Genomic DNA, 14,035 nt, shown 5'->3' on the forward strand with positions numbered 1-14,035 from the left:
GGTCATTTTACCCTTCTTTAAGTTTACTTTTGAAAAAAAATTAGAACACACTTTTCAGAATTTTTAGAACGGGTTTGTAAAATAAAATTGAAAATTTTTAAAACAATATTTTTGGAATGAAGTTTCTGAAATACATTATAAAGTAAGTTTTCTAGAACAGGATTTTACGAACAAATTTTCTGGAACGTAAATAATATTTTCCTGAAAGTGTTTTCTGAATAACTTTTAGAAATATGTTTTCCGAAATACATGAAATATGTTTCACATATAGCTTTTCAGAACCAACTATTTTTCATAATGCGTTATCTCGCGTTTTTTTTTCTTCAACAACAACAGTGACATAGCAGCAGCGGCAAAAGTGGTGTGGTGTAGCTAGGGAGATGCGACGGAGAACGAACACATGAGGGCAATTCGGTCATTTCACCAATTAAAGGGGTGTAGGAAGCAAAAGCCTAAGTTAAATTACTAACGGGCCAAAGGCCCAGCCAAAACTCGGCCCTGTCACTACAGGTAGGGCATGGTATGAGGTACCATCCTAAAACCACATTCCAAAATTCGTTCATTCATATCTTCACATCCATAGCGTCAAACTCTTAAACTCATCATTTTTTTAAATTTGAGAGAGAAAGAGAGAGAGAGACAGAGAGAGAGTAGTGCGATCCGTGAAGTTGAGTTTGATAATCAAGGTGCAGAAGCGATGGATCTGGAGGTGGTTGGGCGTCACGCGATGTTGTTCGACGATGACGGCATGGCGGCGTTCGTGAATTCAGCGGAAGCTCTGGTGGAATGGAACTCGCTCTCCATCGATCGCTACGATGTCCGACACCTTCTCTCCTCTCCCCTCCCTCCGCGCCTCAAGCGCCGCCCTCCTCAGCCCGAACCCGACCTCGATCACCTACGCTATCTCGATCTCCCTTCCTCTTCTTCCGATGAAGAACCACAAGGTAACCTAATACATAATTCTACTCTTCGTTTTGCTTTCTAATTCCTTCTGTTTGATATGACCTAAATATGATTTCGTTTTGATTGGAACTGTGTTAGTTGTTGAGTTTTTTATCTCTCAATGAGAAGCTCTCGGAAGCTCTCGATCTTATTCATGTTCTTTCCTGGAGAGAAATTGCGGAGTTTTGTTTGCTTTCGAAGGTTCATCCTCATTCGTTAGAGCCTAAGTGAGGAAAAGTCAATTAAATGCAAGTTGGTGGAAATTTTGTTTTTCCATAGAGGTCAAGCTTTAAGATAAAGCTTTTTGGTCTTTTTGGGCTTTAGCTAGTTCCTGCATGCATGGTTTTGTACTTTTTATTGAGAATTAAGATTTAAGTAATTCACCATTTTATAGGCAAATTAGCTGACTTTCCCGCTTAATATGATAAGCTTCACAGTAAAATATTAAGAACATATCTCTTAATTATTAGAACAACTAGTTAAGTCTTAAAGAAACAAACCTCACCTAAAGATGTTATGAGCCTCGCATTATTTATAAGATAAGTTCATTGATTTATATTTCTCTTTACTTTTTTATGTAGCCAATAATAGGTTTTGACTCTCTTTATTTCTGTTCAACTCGAGTTGAAGATGTGTCCAAGCCATATTTTTTTTTGGACACAGACTAGGGACAAAGTGTTTCCTCGAAGGAGATTAATTGTACTATTATACTATACTTAAACAACATATAGTAATTTATGAGTACAATAGTTTATAATTTATTTATTTTAGTAATATCCCAAAAGTATGTTTTTAATTTGGATTTGCTGAATTGTAATTATATATTTACTTTGTCTTCAATCTTAAATATATCACATCTTATTTATTTTAAGAATGATTGTATTGCTGCATTGTTTACATATCCTATACGCATATAGTATGTAAAATCTGTCTTCAAACAAATAAGGTATCAAGTTTTTTCAATCTGCTATCATCTTTCAGACACTTTGATATATTTGGTTGGACATGGCATTTAGTTGAGGCAACTAGGTGATGGTGCTTTGTTGGCTGCAAGTCAAATGCTTTTTCAGTCGATGTTGGAAACTTGGAACAAGATTTTATTTTCCAGCTTCCACCTGAGACTGTTGAGTGTTTTTATTTTTTGTGCAACCACAATATCACATTTGCAGGATGGAATGTAATTTGCTACGGTTCCTGTGTCAGAAAACAAGTAAGGATGTTTTCACCTGGCTTCAATTTATGATTGGCTTCTTCTGTGTTGCAATTACTGTTTTAGCTGGATGATATAGTTGCCTTTGAGAATTATACTGGATTCTGATGCTGGATGTAACCTTTGTGTTTGTTTAGATAATGGTTCAGATCCAGTAAGTTCAGCTGGCTTTCATGCTGTTACCTTTTCATATGGAAATACTAATGCCTCCATGGAGATAAAGGACGATGATGCTGAGTCTAGTTTTGTTCCGAACTTCCCAGTACCAGCGAGTCTACTCCATAATCTGGTGAGTAACATGTCTTAATGTATATACTTTAATTGTGTGATTTTTGAATGTTACTAACCTAATTGACCTTTCATTGTTTAACCAATGTGATTAGGTGATAATTGTCTAGGGTACATATGTTATTCTAAGGCTTATGATGTCTAAGTTTCAGATGCTCGGAGCATGAATGGAGTTCTTGTGACTCAAGGTAGCCATTCACAGGCACCTTTTTTCCTTTTGATGTCATGAGAAGGGGCCGTGCAGGTGGGATTAGGATGATAGAAATTTGTTGATTCCTTATCTCTTGAGAGCAAATGGAATGATACATGTCTGTCTACATAAAGTTCTATTTCTTGATCTTTATCAATATCCAAGTATATATGTCACGTGTTTGTTTTAATTTTTTTTTTATTGGTTAAATGTGTTTGTTTAATAAGATACAAGTATCTAAATATTCTGCTTGGCAAGGATCTTTCTATGTTTATACTTTTGCTAATTTTGAGATTTGAATTTATTGATTAAGAAACATCTGTTTGTTTTTCTTTTTCAGCCTCCAAATGAGAAAATACATCAGATTATTTCAAGGACTGCAATGTTTGTCTGCAAACATGGAAGTCAGTCAGAAATCCTTCTTAGGGTGAAGCAAGGAGATAATCCAACCTTTGGATTCCTGATGCCTGATCATCATCTTCATGCATATTTTAGGTTTCTTATTAATCACCCAGATATTCTGAAAGCTGACAAAGATGATGGCAGCTCAACTGAGGACATCAATAAGGCTCAGGGGGGTGATCAAATAGGTGGTGCATTGTCTTTGCTTGGATCTGTCTATGGATCCGGAGAGGATGAGGATGGTACATCCGAGAACACTTTTGACTTTGAGAAAAAGGAATGTGAGGTAGCATCAGTTGATGCTGTTAGTACTTATACTTCTTCAGGAGTAGAACCGGCAGAATCGTGTTCAGATGTGGTCAAGAAGGATGTAAGCATTTCTAAAAACCCAATACCTTCTTTGAAAGAAAAGGTTCCCATCATAAAGCGGAATCATTCTATCAGTACTGTTAAGACTGCAACCGCAGGTAGAGCAAAATCAGGTGATGGCTTGGATTTAATGTCTAATACACAGAACAAGTCACAGACTTCTGCTCCCAGTACTGCTGCTAAGATTGAACTGCCTGTTGTTGAACCTCCGTCTGAATTAAAGAGAGCTATAGAGAAGATAGTTGAGTTCATCCTAAAAAATGGAAAACAATTTGAGGCTGTTCTTGCAGAACAGGATCGTCCTCATGGAAGGTTCCCCTTTCTTCTGCCATCCAATCGATATCATACTTACTATCTAAAAGTTCTTCATACTGTCGAACAGGTGACTTTCTCAGAATCATAAAAGTGAACTTATTCTTAATGTGTTCAAATTGTGCCCTTAGAAGTGAGCAATTGGTTGCACCTGCACTTTACTCCCTTGTAGGACATAATCCTTGTCAGTCTAAGATTGAATGCCATCTACCCTACCCCTCCCCTCTAAGCAAAAACACATTTTAAATGTCAGAAACTTATATTCACTGCCTTCAATTTCTAGTAATTTTTTTTATTTGGGTTCTGGAGACATTTTGTGCACCTAGTGTGTTCCATGAATTATTTGCAAATTTGATTTAGGTATTGTTAATTTTGACTTTGAGCTGCTACTTACGAGATCTTCCTAATTTTGTTTACAGTCTAAGTTACGAGGCAAGGGTCACCAGAAGCACAATCCAGCCGGTCGTGCAGTGGACAATAATTCCGCCGTACATGAGAAAAGTGACAATCTTTTACATGGATCTATGGCTTCTGATCTACCAAATGATATGGACCGAAAAGAAAAGTTCAAGATGACTATTGGCAAGTCAAAGAAGGATGGTCAAGATCCAATTCCCAAAGACCAAGCTCAAAACACAGTTAGCATGGATGCAGCTGCGACAGCAGCTATTCTTCAGGCTGCCACTAGGGGTTTTAAAAACCCTAATTTAGAATTCTTTAGCAAGACATCAAGTGGTAGTGGTCAGGGCCTTGGAAGTGATGGTGGGTATTTATCTAGCTCTGGGACTGGGAGTCTGTATTCATCTCAACCACAAGGTCTTGTTGAAAATCCAAACTTGATTGTAAAGGCTAGGGCTTCTGCCCCTGTTGCCAAGGCTATTGCGGAAAAAATAGCTATTGCAACAGCAGGTGAGGCGGACTCCTCTGAAGCACATATGACTAAAGAGCAAAAGATTAAGGCAGAGAGATTGAAACGAGCAAAGATGTTTGCAGCCATGCTAAAAAGCGGTGTTGGAGCAAGTGAATTGCCACGAGCTTTATCAGTGGAGCCACTTGGCTCTGGCCTTTCCGGTTCAGATGCTGAGACTGGGAATCTTGTGGGTAAAGAAAGGGAAGGAAGTTCTGTTCCATTTGATGTTGAAAATTCAGATAAAAGTCAAAATTCTGAGGAGAAGCTTTCTGCTGATAATTCAGATAAAAGTCAGAAGTCTGAGGAGAAACTTACTGGTGATAATGATGAACGCCGTTCAAAAAGAAAGTACCGTTCAAGATGTAGTAGACATGAAGAGGAGGAAGAAGAGAAGAAGAAAGAAGAAGACCAAGAAGATAAAAGACGCCATAAACGATCAGGAAAAAGACATCGATCTTCACACAGTCGAGACAGACATAAGCACAAGAGAAGACAATCCTCCTCAAAAGACAGGCATTCTCACAGGGTGGTCAAGCATGACAGTTCCTCTGACGATGAACACCAACGTTCTTCAAGACGTTGTCATAACTACGATAGCTCTTCTGATGACGAACACCGTAAGCGTAGACATTCTCGGCGTTCTAATAAACATTATAGTTCGTCTGATGATGAACACAGGCACCGAAGCAGAAGTGTAAAGCGTGAGAGAAGATCCCATGGTGAAAGAGAAACAGAGGTGGAGGAAGGAGAGATAATTATGAAATTGGAAAAGTCAGCAGTTAGTGGTGAGGTTGGAGGTGGTGGTAGGGAGGCCTCTGCTGGATTATCTAATGCAAGGGCTTCTTCTCAATCACCTGAAGTAACTGATGTTTCTGATGAGCTCAGAGCCAAAATTCGAGCCATGTTAATGGCTAACCGGTAAAACCTCTATATGTGGTGTGAGGCTCACAATTGTATTTACTTACTCTTCTTCCTCACAATGTACCATTGTTCCCTAACTTCAATCAAATTAACAAAACCAATATATTGCTAAACAAGTATTTCAAATTAATATATGACTATTTATATTTTATATTTTAACTAAAATATAAAATATAATAATTATTAAAAATATATATAAGCATTAAATTCTTTTTTTGGAAATAGTGGTTATAAAAATACTATTATTTTAAATTTAGATGAAGTTGTGTTGATTATTGTTGTTGTAAGTATGCTAATGTTATCAACTTTGAATTCAAATTAAGTCATCTTATTATAAGTTTTAATAAATATGTCATTTATTTTCAATTTTAAAACTAATTAAGGTTTTTTATATTAATTTGGTTTATTAAAAAATAAAATAAGATAATGTAAGAAGAATATAATAAAATAAAATAAATTTATGTGAAAAGTATTTATCTCGTACATTTATTAAGATAAAATTTACCGCTATATGAAATGTTAAATCAACATTTTGGTTCTATATAAATAAATAACTATTTAGACTTAAAAGAGTAAAAATTATTTAATTTATGGATATAAAACAATGATAATTATGTTTCGTATAATTTAGTAACTAATAGAAATCAATATAAAATTCGTTAGTAAGAAAATATAATTTAGAATTAAATTAATCCCTAAAAATTATATCTTAATGATAAAATTATGCTCTATACTTAATGATAAAAATTTAATTATGTCATTTTTATTTATTTCAGCATTAAATTTCCTTTTCTGAAGAAGATTAGATAGTGTCTGATTCCAATAACTACAATAAAAATGAGTCGAAACAAACACAATGTTAATGTAACAAATGTGATGGTATATATAGTTAAAATAATAATATAAAAATTAACTTTTTCAAAGTTTTAGTTATAATATTTTTAATTCTTTAATTTTATATCAATTTTTTTTAATATTTTTAATATATAAATTTAATATCTTAAATTTAAAAATGTTTTTCCCACAAATTTAGAATTGTATTTTTAGTTCTCAATTTGAGAAAATGAGTTAACATTTCCAAAGAGATTTGTTTTTCATTTACCTTCTTTACAAAACAAAAATCAAGAAAAAAAATCATAACATTTATGCTACCCTTATTTTATACGAATAAGTTTAAATAATCAAAAATATATTTTTAACAATTTTAAAGATATAATTTACCACTGTTAAATTTCAAATAAATTATTCATGATTATAAAATTGGAGACTAAACCAATATGTTTAAATTTGGAGGATTAAACAAATTATTTTTAGATTTAAAATACTTAAAATATGAATTTTATATTTCAGAGAGTAAAAAAAATTGAATTAAAATAAATTTGATCCAAAATAAGGGTTAAAAAAATATTTTTAGATAGTTTTTTCATAATAAATTTTTGCATCATTATACTTTTGACACTTGTCTTTATTGAACTAGGTACCTTTAGTAATATTTGTAACGAGTTGTAAGGCGTATAGCTAGAAAAAAGTATTTTTGGAAATTTAGGAACCATGAAAACAATTTTTAATTAAAAAGACTAAAAGGAAAAATATCCAAAATAAATAAAAACATTTAATGTTACTCTAATTTAGGTAAACCAAACAAACGACATTGTATGGACCTTCTATATATATCCTTAGTTGCCGAAAACCCTAGCAGCTCTCACACTCGTTTCATTCGCAGCTTCACAAAATCGCCGAATATAACAGAATACTCATCTTTGCATCGAATTTCTGCAATCTCCGATTGTTCTTTGTATCTCTTCACCAAAACAATGGTTGAAGCCGTGGAAATCGAAGAAAGGCCAAAATTCAGAGATATTAGACGTTATTTCTGCCAGTACTGCGGTATCTGCAGATCCAAAAAAACCCTAATTACCTCTCACATCAATTCGCACCACAAGGTACCTTTTTTTTCTCTATTTTTTGTTTTTTCTTCTGCAAAATTAAACCCTTCACAATCATCCTTATTTAAATTATTACAATTAGGCTATCAGACTTTGTTGATTTTGGTGTGCTTTTTCAGGAAGAGGATGAGAAGGCAAGAAAAGAAAGAGATCCTGAAGAAGAGTCTTCGAAATCCCACACCTGCGAGGACTGTGGCATCACTTTCAAGAAACACGCATATTTGTTGCAGCACATGCAAAGTCATTCGCTTGAGGTATTTACATTTACATTCTTAAATACAAGACAAGTTTTAGATGTAAAACTATGAAAACACATAAAAAACATATTCTTGTGTTGTTTTCTATGTACTGTTGTGTTATTTGAAACATATTTTGTTTGTGGGAGACATAGCTTTTGTTGTTGCATTAGGCTGAAGATACAAATTTTGCAGGAAATTAATCTATAAGATTCTAAAATCATTGGAAAATAATGGATTAATTGTGTGAAGCATTGGATCCCAGACAAAGAACTCCAAAATGCACGAGGCAGCGAGTTTAAACTTGATGGATCAGTATCAGGTAGGGAGACCTCCTGTGAAGCTCCATCAAGGATGCCTCAGTCACGCTCTTTGAATTTGAGGTTGGCAGTTTGTTCATTTGTTTCTTGTTCTTCTCAGGGTATGATGATATTTGTGCTTTTGCTTGGGTTTTTTGTAGCTAACATATTTTGTGATGGTTCCAGAGGCCGTTTGTGTGTGCGCTTGATGATTGTCAAGCGAGTTACAGAAGGAAGGACCACCTGACTAGGCACCTTCTACTACATGAAGGGAAGACTTTCAAGTGTCCTGTTGTGAATTGCAACACTGAGTTCTCTTTGCTGAGCAATATGAAAAGACACGTTGAGGAGATTCACGATGACAGTTCTCCTGCAGTTACTGACAAAAGTCACAAACAACATGTGTGTCCAGAGATTGGCTGTGGAAAGGTTTTCAGATTTGCTTCACAGCTAAAAAAGCATGAAGATTCTCATGGTAGGTTTTTTGTTTTCTGTATGAATTAGTGAAATATCCGTGGGATATTTGTAAGGTGCTTGATTATTTACATTTGTGAAACTGTTGGTTACAATTTTGAAGAAACCCTTTGTTATACAGTTAAGCTGGAGTCAGTGGATGTGGTGTGCTTAGAGCCTGGTTGCATGATGCATTTTACTAATGTCCAGTGCCTTAAAGCCCATGTAAATTCCTCTCATCAATATATGACCTGTGACATCTGTGGGTCTAAGCAACTGAAGAAGAATATTAAGCGTCACCTTCGTTCACATGAACCTGACAGCAGTTCCTTAGAGACCTTTCAATGCGAGTTTAAGGGTTGTAGCTGCACATTCTCTAATGTAAGACTTGTTAAATCTTCTGGATGTACATGATATTATGAATTCTCCAATTGGTTTAATCTGTTCGTCATTGTGTCAACAGAAATCTAATCTTGACAAGCATAAGAAGGTCGTGCACCTTAAAGAAAAACCTTTTCTGTGTGGGTTTCCTGATTGTGGCATGAGATTTGCTTACAAACATGTGCGGGATAAACACGAAAAAACCGTTAAACATGTTTTTACCCTTGTAAGTTCTACTTTTTTGCTTTGATATCCGGTTGTGCCAAAAGTTATCTGATAACAGATGGTGTGTGAAAGTTTTTCCTTTGAATTGACATAATCATAAGATTTGCTTATAATGCAGGGTGATTTTGAAGAAGCTGATGAAGAGTTCAGGTCAAGGCCGAGGGGAGGGAGGAAGAGAAAATGTCCTACCGTTGAAATGTTAATCAGGAAGAGGGTTACCCCACCTAGTCAATGGGAGGATTGGTTATTTATGCAGGATAGTGAGTAGAGTGCATTCAGCACTGTGTTCCTAATACAAGTAGCCACGCATTGTGTATGTTTAGGATTAGTATTAAATATAAAAGATATAGGACAACAATGCATATTAATGAATGATGTGTACATGAAGATTGAATTGAACAGTGTAGCCAATCTATGAACAAATTGGCAATGTTTGAATTGTAGAAGTTGTATGAAAGGAATGGAACATAATTTACTGTAAACTAGTTATATTTATGTATTTCTTTATTTAATTTAATGCCAAGTAATCTGGGTCTCTCACTCTTGTTTCTTCTCCTTGAAGTGATAATAAAAAATAAACGAAAGTCATATTAAAAGCTGGTGAATTTAAAATGAAAGTTGAAGTATAATAACAATAACAAATCTGAAAGGGAAAAGAAGAAACTGTAATTGTAAATAAGCAATACAAAGAAATTGAAGGGAACACCTGAAATTCCTCTGTTTCGTACAGATTTTAGGAGTGGGTTGGATTACTGTGTTCTGTCTAAAGTAGATTTTAGTGACATAATAAGTTTATAAATTTTAAAATTTGATTCAATCTAAATATAAAATAAATATATAATAGAAAGAATATCTATTTAATAATCTTATTATAAAAAATAATTTTACATTTTATAATATGGATAGTATTTATGTGTATGTAATTATCTTATAAATATTTAAAATATTTATTTTGAAGTGTTTTTTATAGGATAATAATTTTTCTAATTATTTAATCTTATTATCCAACTGAAAGCAATTATAATTTAATTAGGTTGAATAAAAAATAGATTAAATAATACAGTATTTAAATAATTAAAAACAATTACTCAGGTTTAGCAGGATCTACCATAGTTCATATGACGTCCACTGTAGTAACACTTTTGTTACGTGTGCTTGCATAAGTTTTCAATGCATAAGTTTTCAATGAATTATCAAATCTAATTTTAAAATAAAGGATAAAAAACTAAAAACTGAATCAATCGCAAACTGAAAAAACAACTAATTTATTGAATTTAATCAAATTTCATATTTGATTTAAAAAATCGATCAAATCCACTTCAAATCAACTCATATAGTTTCTTTAATAAATTTATGATACCACTTATTCATATTTTTATTTCTTATATAATTCTCACACACAAGTTATACTTATTATGAAAATATATTTATATAAAAAATATAATGACTTGTAGAAATGAGACGCTTATATTTTGTTATTTATTTAGTACATCCTAGAAGAAAATTAAAAATTATAGGGTGATGATGGTTTCACCATATCTTTCTCTTACATTTAAATTATAACATTAAAAATGATTATTTTATTTATAATTAATCTTATTATTTATTATGAAAAGTAATTATGAAGTGAATGTAAATAAAATAGTAATTATCAAAAGGGATATTTAAAAAAAATTCACAAACTTTAATTCAAATCATTTTCGAATTACACTTAAGCAAAACCAATTTAATATATGTAATTGACTAATAATATTTAGACTAAGAAAATCATTCAACTATATCAATCTTTTCGATCTTCTCAACTATTGTGTCATAACAATCTTCTTCACTATCACTAGTAAATAATTCAAATCATTTTAAAATTTTATTTAAGCAAAACCAATTTAATATAATTCACGAATATAATTGTTCATAAAATATCTGTAGATGATTTAAATTCATAACACACGACCACAAATTGTCTAAAAAAACAAAAACAAAAATTCCATTATAAAAAAATAAAAATGAAAATCTAGAAATAGTAAATTGCATAGTGTGACAAGACAATAGTAAATAGTAAATAGTCTAAGTCAAAGTCCCTGTGAAGTTCTGGTTCCTGTCGTTTGTCCGAAAGGGCCTTGAGAAAGGTGGCACGTGTGCATCACTTACCTCACTTGGTCTTAGTCAAAACAAAACAAAACAAAACCCCATTTTTTGTTGCCGACTCATTTGCATCTCTCAAACTCTTCTCTTCTCTCATTAAGAAAACTTGTGGGCACAACTACACGACTCTTCTTTGATACTCTTTCTAACCAAGCACACACTTATCTGTGACTTCTTCAACATTCACTATATAACCTTCATTATATATTCAATCCTCATGGAACCCTCTTCCAATCATGCCATTCCTCACCCTTCTTCACATCCACTCTTGTCCTTCAGAGGGACACCACTTCACATGGATGCCCTCGATTTCTTCCCTCAGAAGACCAAAGAGATTCAAGACCATGATCACACTCATCACCATCAAACACTCCACTATCATGTAGATGTATGTATATATATATATATATATATATATATATATATATCTCCTTTTATATATATATATATAGCAAACTCATGTTTCTTTGGATTTTGATTTGTATTAGTATTTGTATTATGATTTGTAACAGTACTTGTACTTTTTTTCTTTGTTGTAGTAGAGTTTGTTTGTTGTGTGTATTGTTTAGATTAAAAACTGTTTGTATGAATCTGTATAGATAGTAGAGGTTGTTTTTTTTGTGTGATTTGTTATTCCTTTCATTTGAAGTTTGGTTTGAAGGCATGTAGAACTTGATTGTCATTTTATATATAAAAATTAAGACATTTTGAATTGTGTGAATAAGAGTTTGAACATTTCTGAAGTGTAAATTTTTTCTTTGGATTTAATCTAATCTTTAACGTTGTGTATGGGAAAATCTTAGTTATAATTTTTGTTGTGTTGTTCATTTACAGACCAGTTTGGATCTGCTTACAAAGAATACCGGTGGGAATAGATCAATGGAGGAAAATGAGGCATTGGAAACTGTGGATGAAAAGAGCAGGGTACGTGAATGTTTCTGTCTGGTTGGGTTTATTATGTAACATGCATGCAATTTCATCAAACAAAATAGGTAAAGTTTATATATACAATTGATTTGTTTATTCCTATGGGTATAGTTTGTAGCTATGGTAAGTGAATTGCACCAAATGAATGCTGAAAACCAAAGATTAAGAGAGTTGGTCGATGAGATGAACAATAACTGCAATGCCCTACGCATGCAACTTATCAACATAACGCAGAAGCAGCATAACCAAGGGGTAATTGTTTTTACTGTAGTGTGTGTTTAAAAAAATGGTAACTAAGTAAAGTGAATGAATAGCATATTATTAAATGAGAAGATGTATTAGATTTAGTTGGTTTTTGTGTAGAACAATGGAGTGAGTGGAGAGAAAGAAGAGATGGTTCCAAGGCCATTTTTAGAGATGGGTGTGAGTGAAAAGGAGGAGCAACCCTCAGAGGAAAAAGTGAAAGTTGATTTGATGCATCAGTGTAAGGGTAGTGATCAGAAAGAGATTGAAGATAAGTTGGATTGTGGAAGGGAAAGCTCAAAAGCTAGAATGGAAGCTGACCAACAACTTTCTACCAAACTTTCTAAATTGGATCAAAATTCAGAAACCTTGTCCATGATCAAGAAAGCTCGTGTGTCAGTTCGAGCAAGATCAGACTCCACAATGGTTAGTAAACTAAGTAACAAGCAAATGCAAGTCAATTTTGTTTCAAAGAAGATGAACACTAAAATAGTGAAGAATTCATGTTGAGTTATGATGAACAGATTGCAGATGGATGCCAATGGCGAAAGTATGGACAGAAGATGGCAAAAGGGAATCCATGTCCAAGGGCTTATTATCGTTGCACAATGAGCAGTGCTTGTCCAGTGCGTAAACAAGTATGCATGCATGCACTTCAATTTCTCTTTTGCATCACAACTTTAACCTTAACTTTTGCTGTGAATTATAATTTCTGTTTTAGACATTATAGAGAAACAACATTGTAGCAACAAGACATTTTATGTTTATCCATAGGTACAAAGGTGTGCAGAAGATCGAAGTGTGGTGATCACAACATATGAAGGACAGCACAACCATGCACTCCCTCCCACAGCTCAGGCAATGGCTGCCACCACATCTGCAGCTGCTTCAATGCTTCTTTCTGGATCAATGCCAAGCTCAGATGGCCAAATCAACCCAACCATGTTACAAAGTGCTTCACTTCCCTGCTCTCAGAACATGGCAACTCTCTCTGCCTCAGCCCCATTTCCCACCATCACTCTTGATCTCACTCAAAATCCTACCAACCAACTTGGCCTCCTCTCACCCCTTTTGGCTCGCAAGTTCATGTCAGTTCCAAAAATATTTGGACACTCACTGTGTGATCAAACTAAGCTTGCTGGCTTGCATGAGTCTCAGGGAAGGGACTCATCTCCATCATTTGCTAACTCATTCAATGCAGCTACTGCTGCTATCACAGCAGACCCCAATTTCACTGCAGCTCTTGTTGCTGCTATAACATCAGTCATGGGGAATTCACATAATAATTCAACTGGGGAAGAACATTGCAATAATAATGCATAGAACAATGATATATTTGACAACCTGTTTCAAATTTAGACGAAGAAAGAAGATTGTATACAAGGTTGTCAAATGTATCGTGAGAACTAGTTCATTTATGTTGTGTCACACTTATTTCCTTCACAAATTGCTTTAGTTTATCCTTTTTCATGATCAAGATAGGTTTAGATTTTCAGTTGCTCGATTTCATGCATATGAAGGAACTTAATAACATCCATGTATGAATCACTGTTGTAGGCTTCATTATTTCAAATTGGTATCTTAATAATGCATTTTGTTTTTATGCTTTTAAAATGGCCAAAACAATAAAAATTGTTTT

At 33.7% G+C, this 14,035-nt stretch overlaps 3 protein-coding genes across 8 annotated transcripts; all 3 read left to right on the plus strand.

Moving 5' to 3' along the window:
- The first annotated feature begins 556 nt into the window (after window positions 1-556).
- LOC137827267 (uncharacterized) lies at window positions 557-5,674 on the plus strand. 4 transcript variants are annotated; one of them, XM_068633546.1, is made up of 4 exons: window positions 557-944; window positions 2,290-2,441; window positions 2,971-3,783; window positions 4,133-5,674. In XM_068633546.1, exons 1-4 carry the CDS (start codon window positions 698-700, stop codon window positions 5,543-5,545), a joined length of 2,625 nt encoding a protein of 874 aa, XP_068489647.1. In that variant the 5' UTR covers window positions 557-697; the 3' UTR covers window positions 5,546-5,674. The 4 variants fall into 4 exon arrangements, with proteins under 4 accessions (XP_068489647.1, XP_068489648.1, XP_068489649.1 ...); XM_068633547.1 differs by lacking the exon at window positions 557-944 and adding an exon at window positions 1,967-2,152; XM_068633548.1 differs by lacking the exon at window positions 557-944 and adding an exon at window positions 2,593-2,684 and having other exon boundaries at window positions 2,238-2,441.
- A 1,556-nt stretch (window positions 5,675-7,230) lies between these two features.
- LOC137827271 (transcription factor IIIA-like) lies at window positions 7,231-9,566 on the plus strand. The gene is made up of 6 exons (XM_068633556.1): window positions 7,231-7,487; window positions 7,610-7,744; window positions 8,212-8,500; window positions 8,621-8,859; window positions 8,942-9,085; window positions 9,203-9,566. Exons 1-6 carry the CDS (start codon window positions 7,359-7,361, stop codon window positions 9,350-9,352), a joined length of 1,086 nt encoding a protein of 361 aa, XP_068489657.1. The 5' UTR covers window positions 7,231-7,358; the 3' UTR covers window positions 9,353-9,566.
- A 1,747-nt stretch (window positions 9,567-11,313) lies between these two features.
- On the plus strand, window positions 11,314-13,978 carry LOC137827269 (WRKY transcription factor 6-like). 3 transcript variants are annotated; one of them, XM_068633552.1, is made up of 6 exons: window positions 11,314-11,608; window positions 12,061-12,150; window positions 12,265-12,405; window positions 12,517-12,822; window positions 12,921-13,034; window positions 13,171-13,978. In XM_068633552.1, the coding sequence occupies exons 1-6, from the start codon at window positions 11,444-11,446 to the stop codon at window positions 13,717-13,719; spliced, it is 1,365 nt and encodes a 454-aa protein (XP_068489653.1). In that variant the 5' UTR covers window positions 11,314-11,443; the 3' UTR covers window positions 13,720-13,978. The 3 variants fall into 3 exon arrangements, with proteins under 3 accessions (XP_068489653.1, XP_068489651.1, XP_068489654.1); XM_068633550.1 differs by having other exon boundaries at window positions 11,315-11,614; XM_068633553.1 differs by lacking the exon at window positions 12,265-12,405 and having other exon boundaries at window positions 11,315-11,614.
- Window positions 13,979-14,035: the final 57 nt, after the last annotated feature.

The sequence above is a fragment of the Phaseolus vulgaris genome, chromosome 8 (assembly GCF_000499845.2).
Source record: "Phaseolus vulgaris cultivar G19833 chromosome 8, P. vulgaris v2.0, whole genome shotgun sequence".
Classification (NCBI taxonomy): domain Eukaryota; kingdom Viridiplantae; phylum Streptophyta; class Magnoliopsida; order Fabales; family Fabaceae; genus Phaseolus; species Phaseolus vulgaris.

Excerpts from the sequence above, each read along its gene's own strand:
- LOC137827267 (XM_068633546.1), top strand. The coding sequence starts at position 698 with ATGGATCTGGAGGTGGTTGGGCGTCACGCGATGTTGTTCGACGATGAC. Across the intron at positions 2,442-2,970 it reads CGAGTCTACTCCATAATCTG|CCTCCAAATGAGAAAATACA; the intron begins GTGAGTAACATG and ends TTTCTTTTTCAG. Across the intron at positions 3,784-4,132 it reads TTCTTCATACTGTCGAACAG|TCTAAGTTACGAGGCAAGGG; the intron begins GTGACTTTCTCA and ends TTTTGTTTACAG.
- LOC137827269 (XM_068633550.1), top strand. The coding sequence starts at position 11,444 with ATGGAACCCTCTTCCAATCATGCCATTCCTCACCCTTCTTCACATCCA. Across the intron at positions 12,406-12,516 it reads AGAAGCAGCATAACCAAGGG|AACAATGGAGTGAGTGGAGA; the intron begins GTAATTGTTTTT and ends GTTTTTGTGTAG. Across the intron at positions 13,035-13,170 it reads CTTGTCCAGTGCGTAAACAA|GTACAAAGGTGTGCAGAAGA; the intron begins GTATGCATGCAT and ends GTTTATCCATAG.
- LOC137827271 (XM_068633556.1), top strand. The coding sequence starts at position 7,359 with ATGGTTGAAGCCGTGGAAATCGAAGAAAGGCCAAAATTCAGAGATATT. Across the intron at positions 7,745-8,211 it reads TGCAAAGTCATTCGCTTGAG|AGGCCGTTTGTGTGTGCGCT; the intron begins GTATTTACATTT and ends TGATGGTTCCAG. Across the intron at positions 9,086-9,202 it reads TTAAACATGTTTTTACCCTT|GGTGATTTTGAAGAAGCTGA; the intron begins GTAAGTTCTACT and ends CTTATAATGCAG.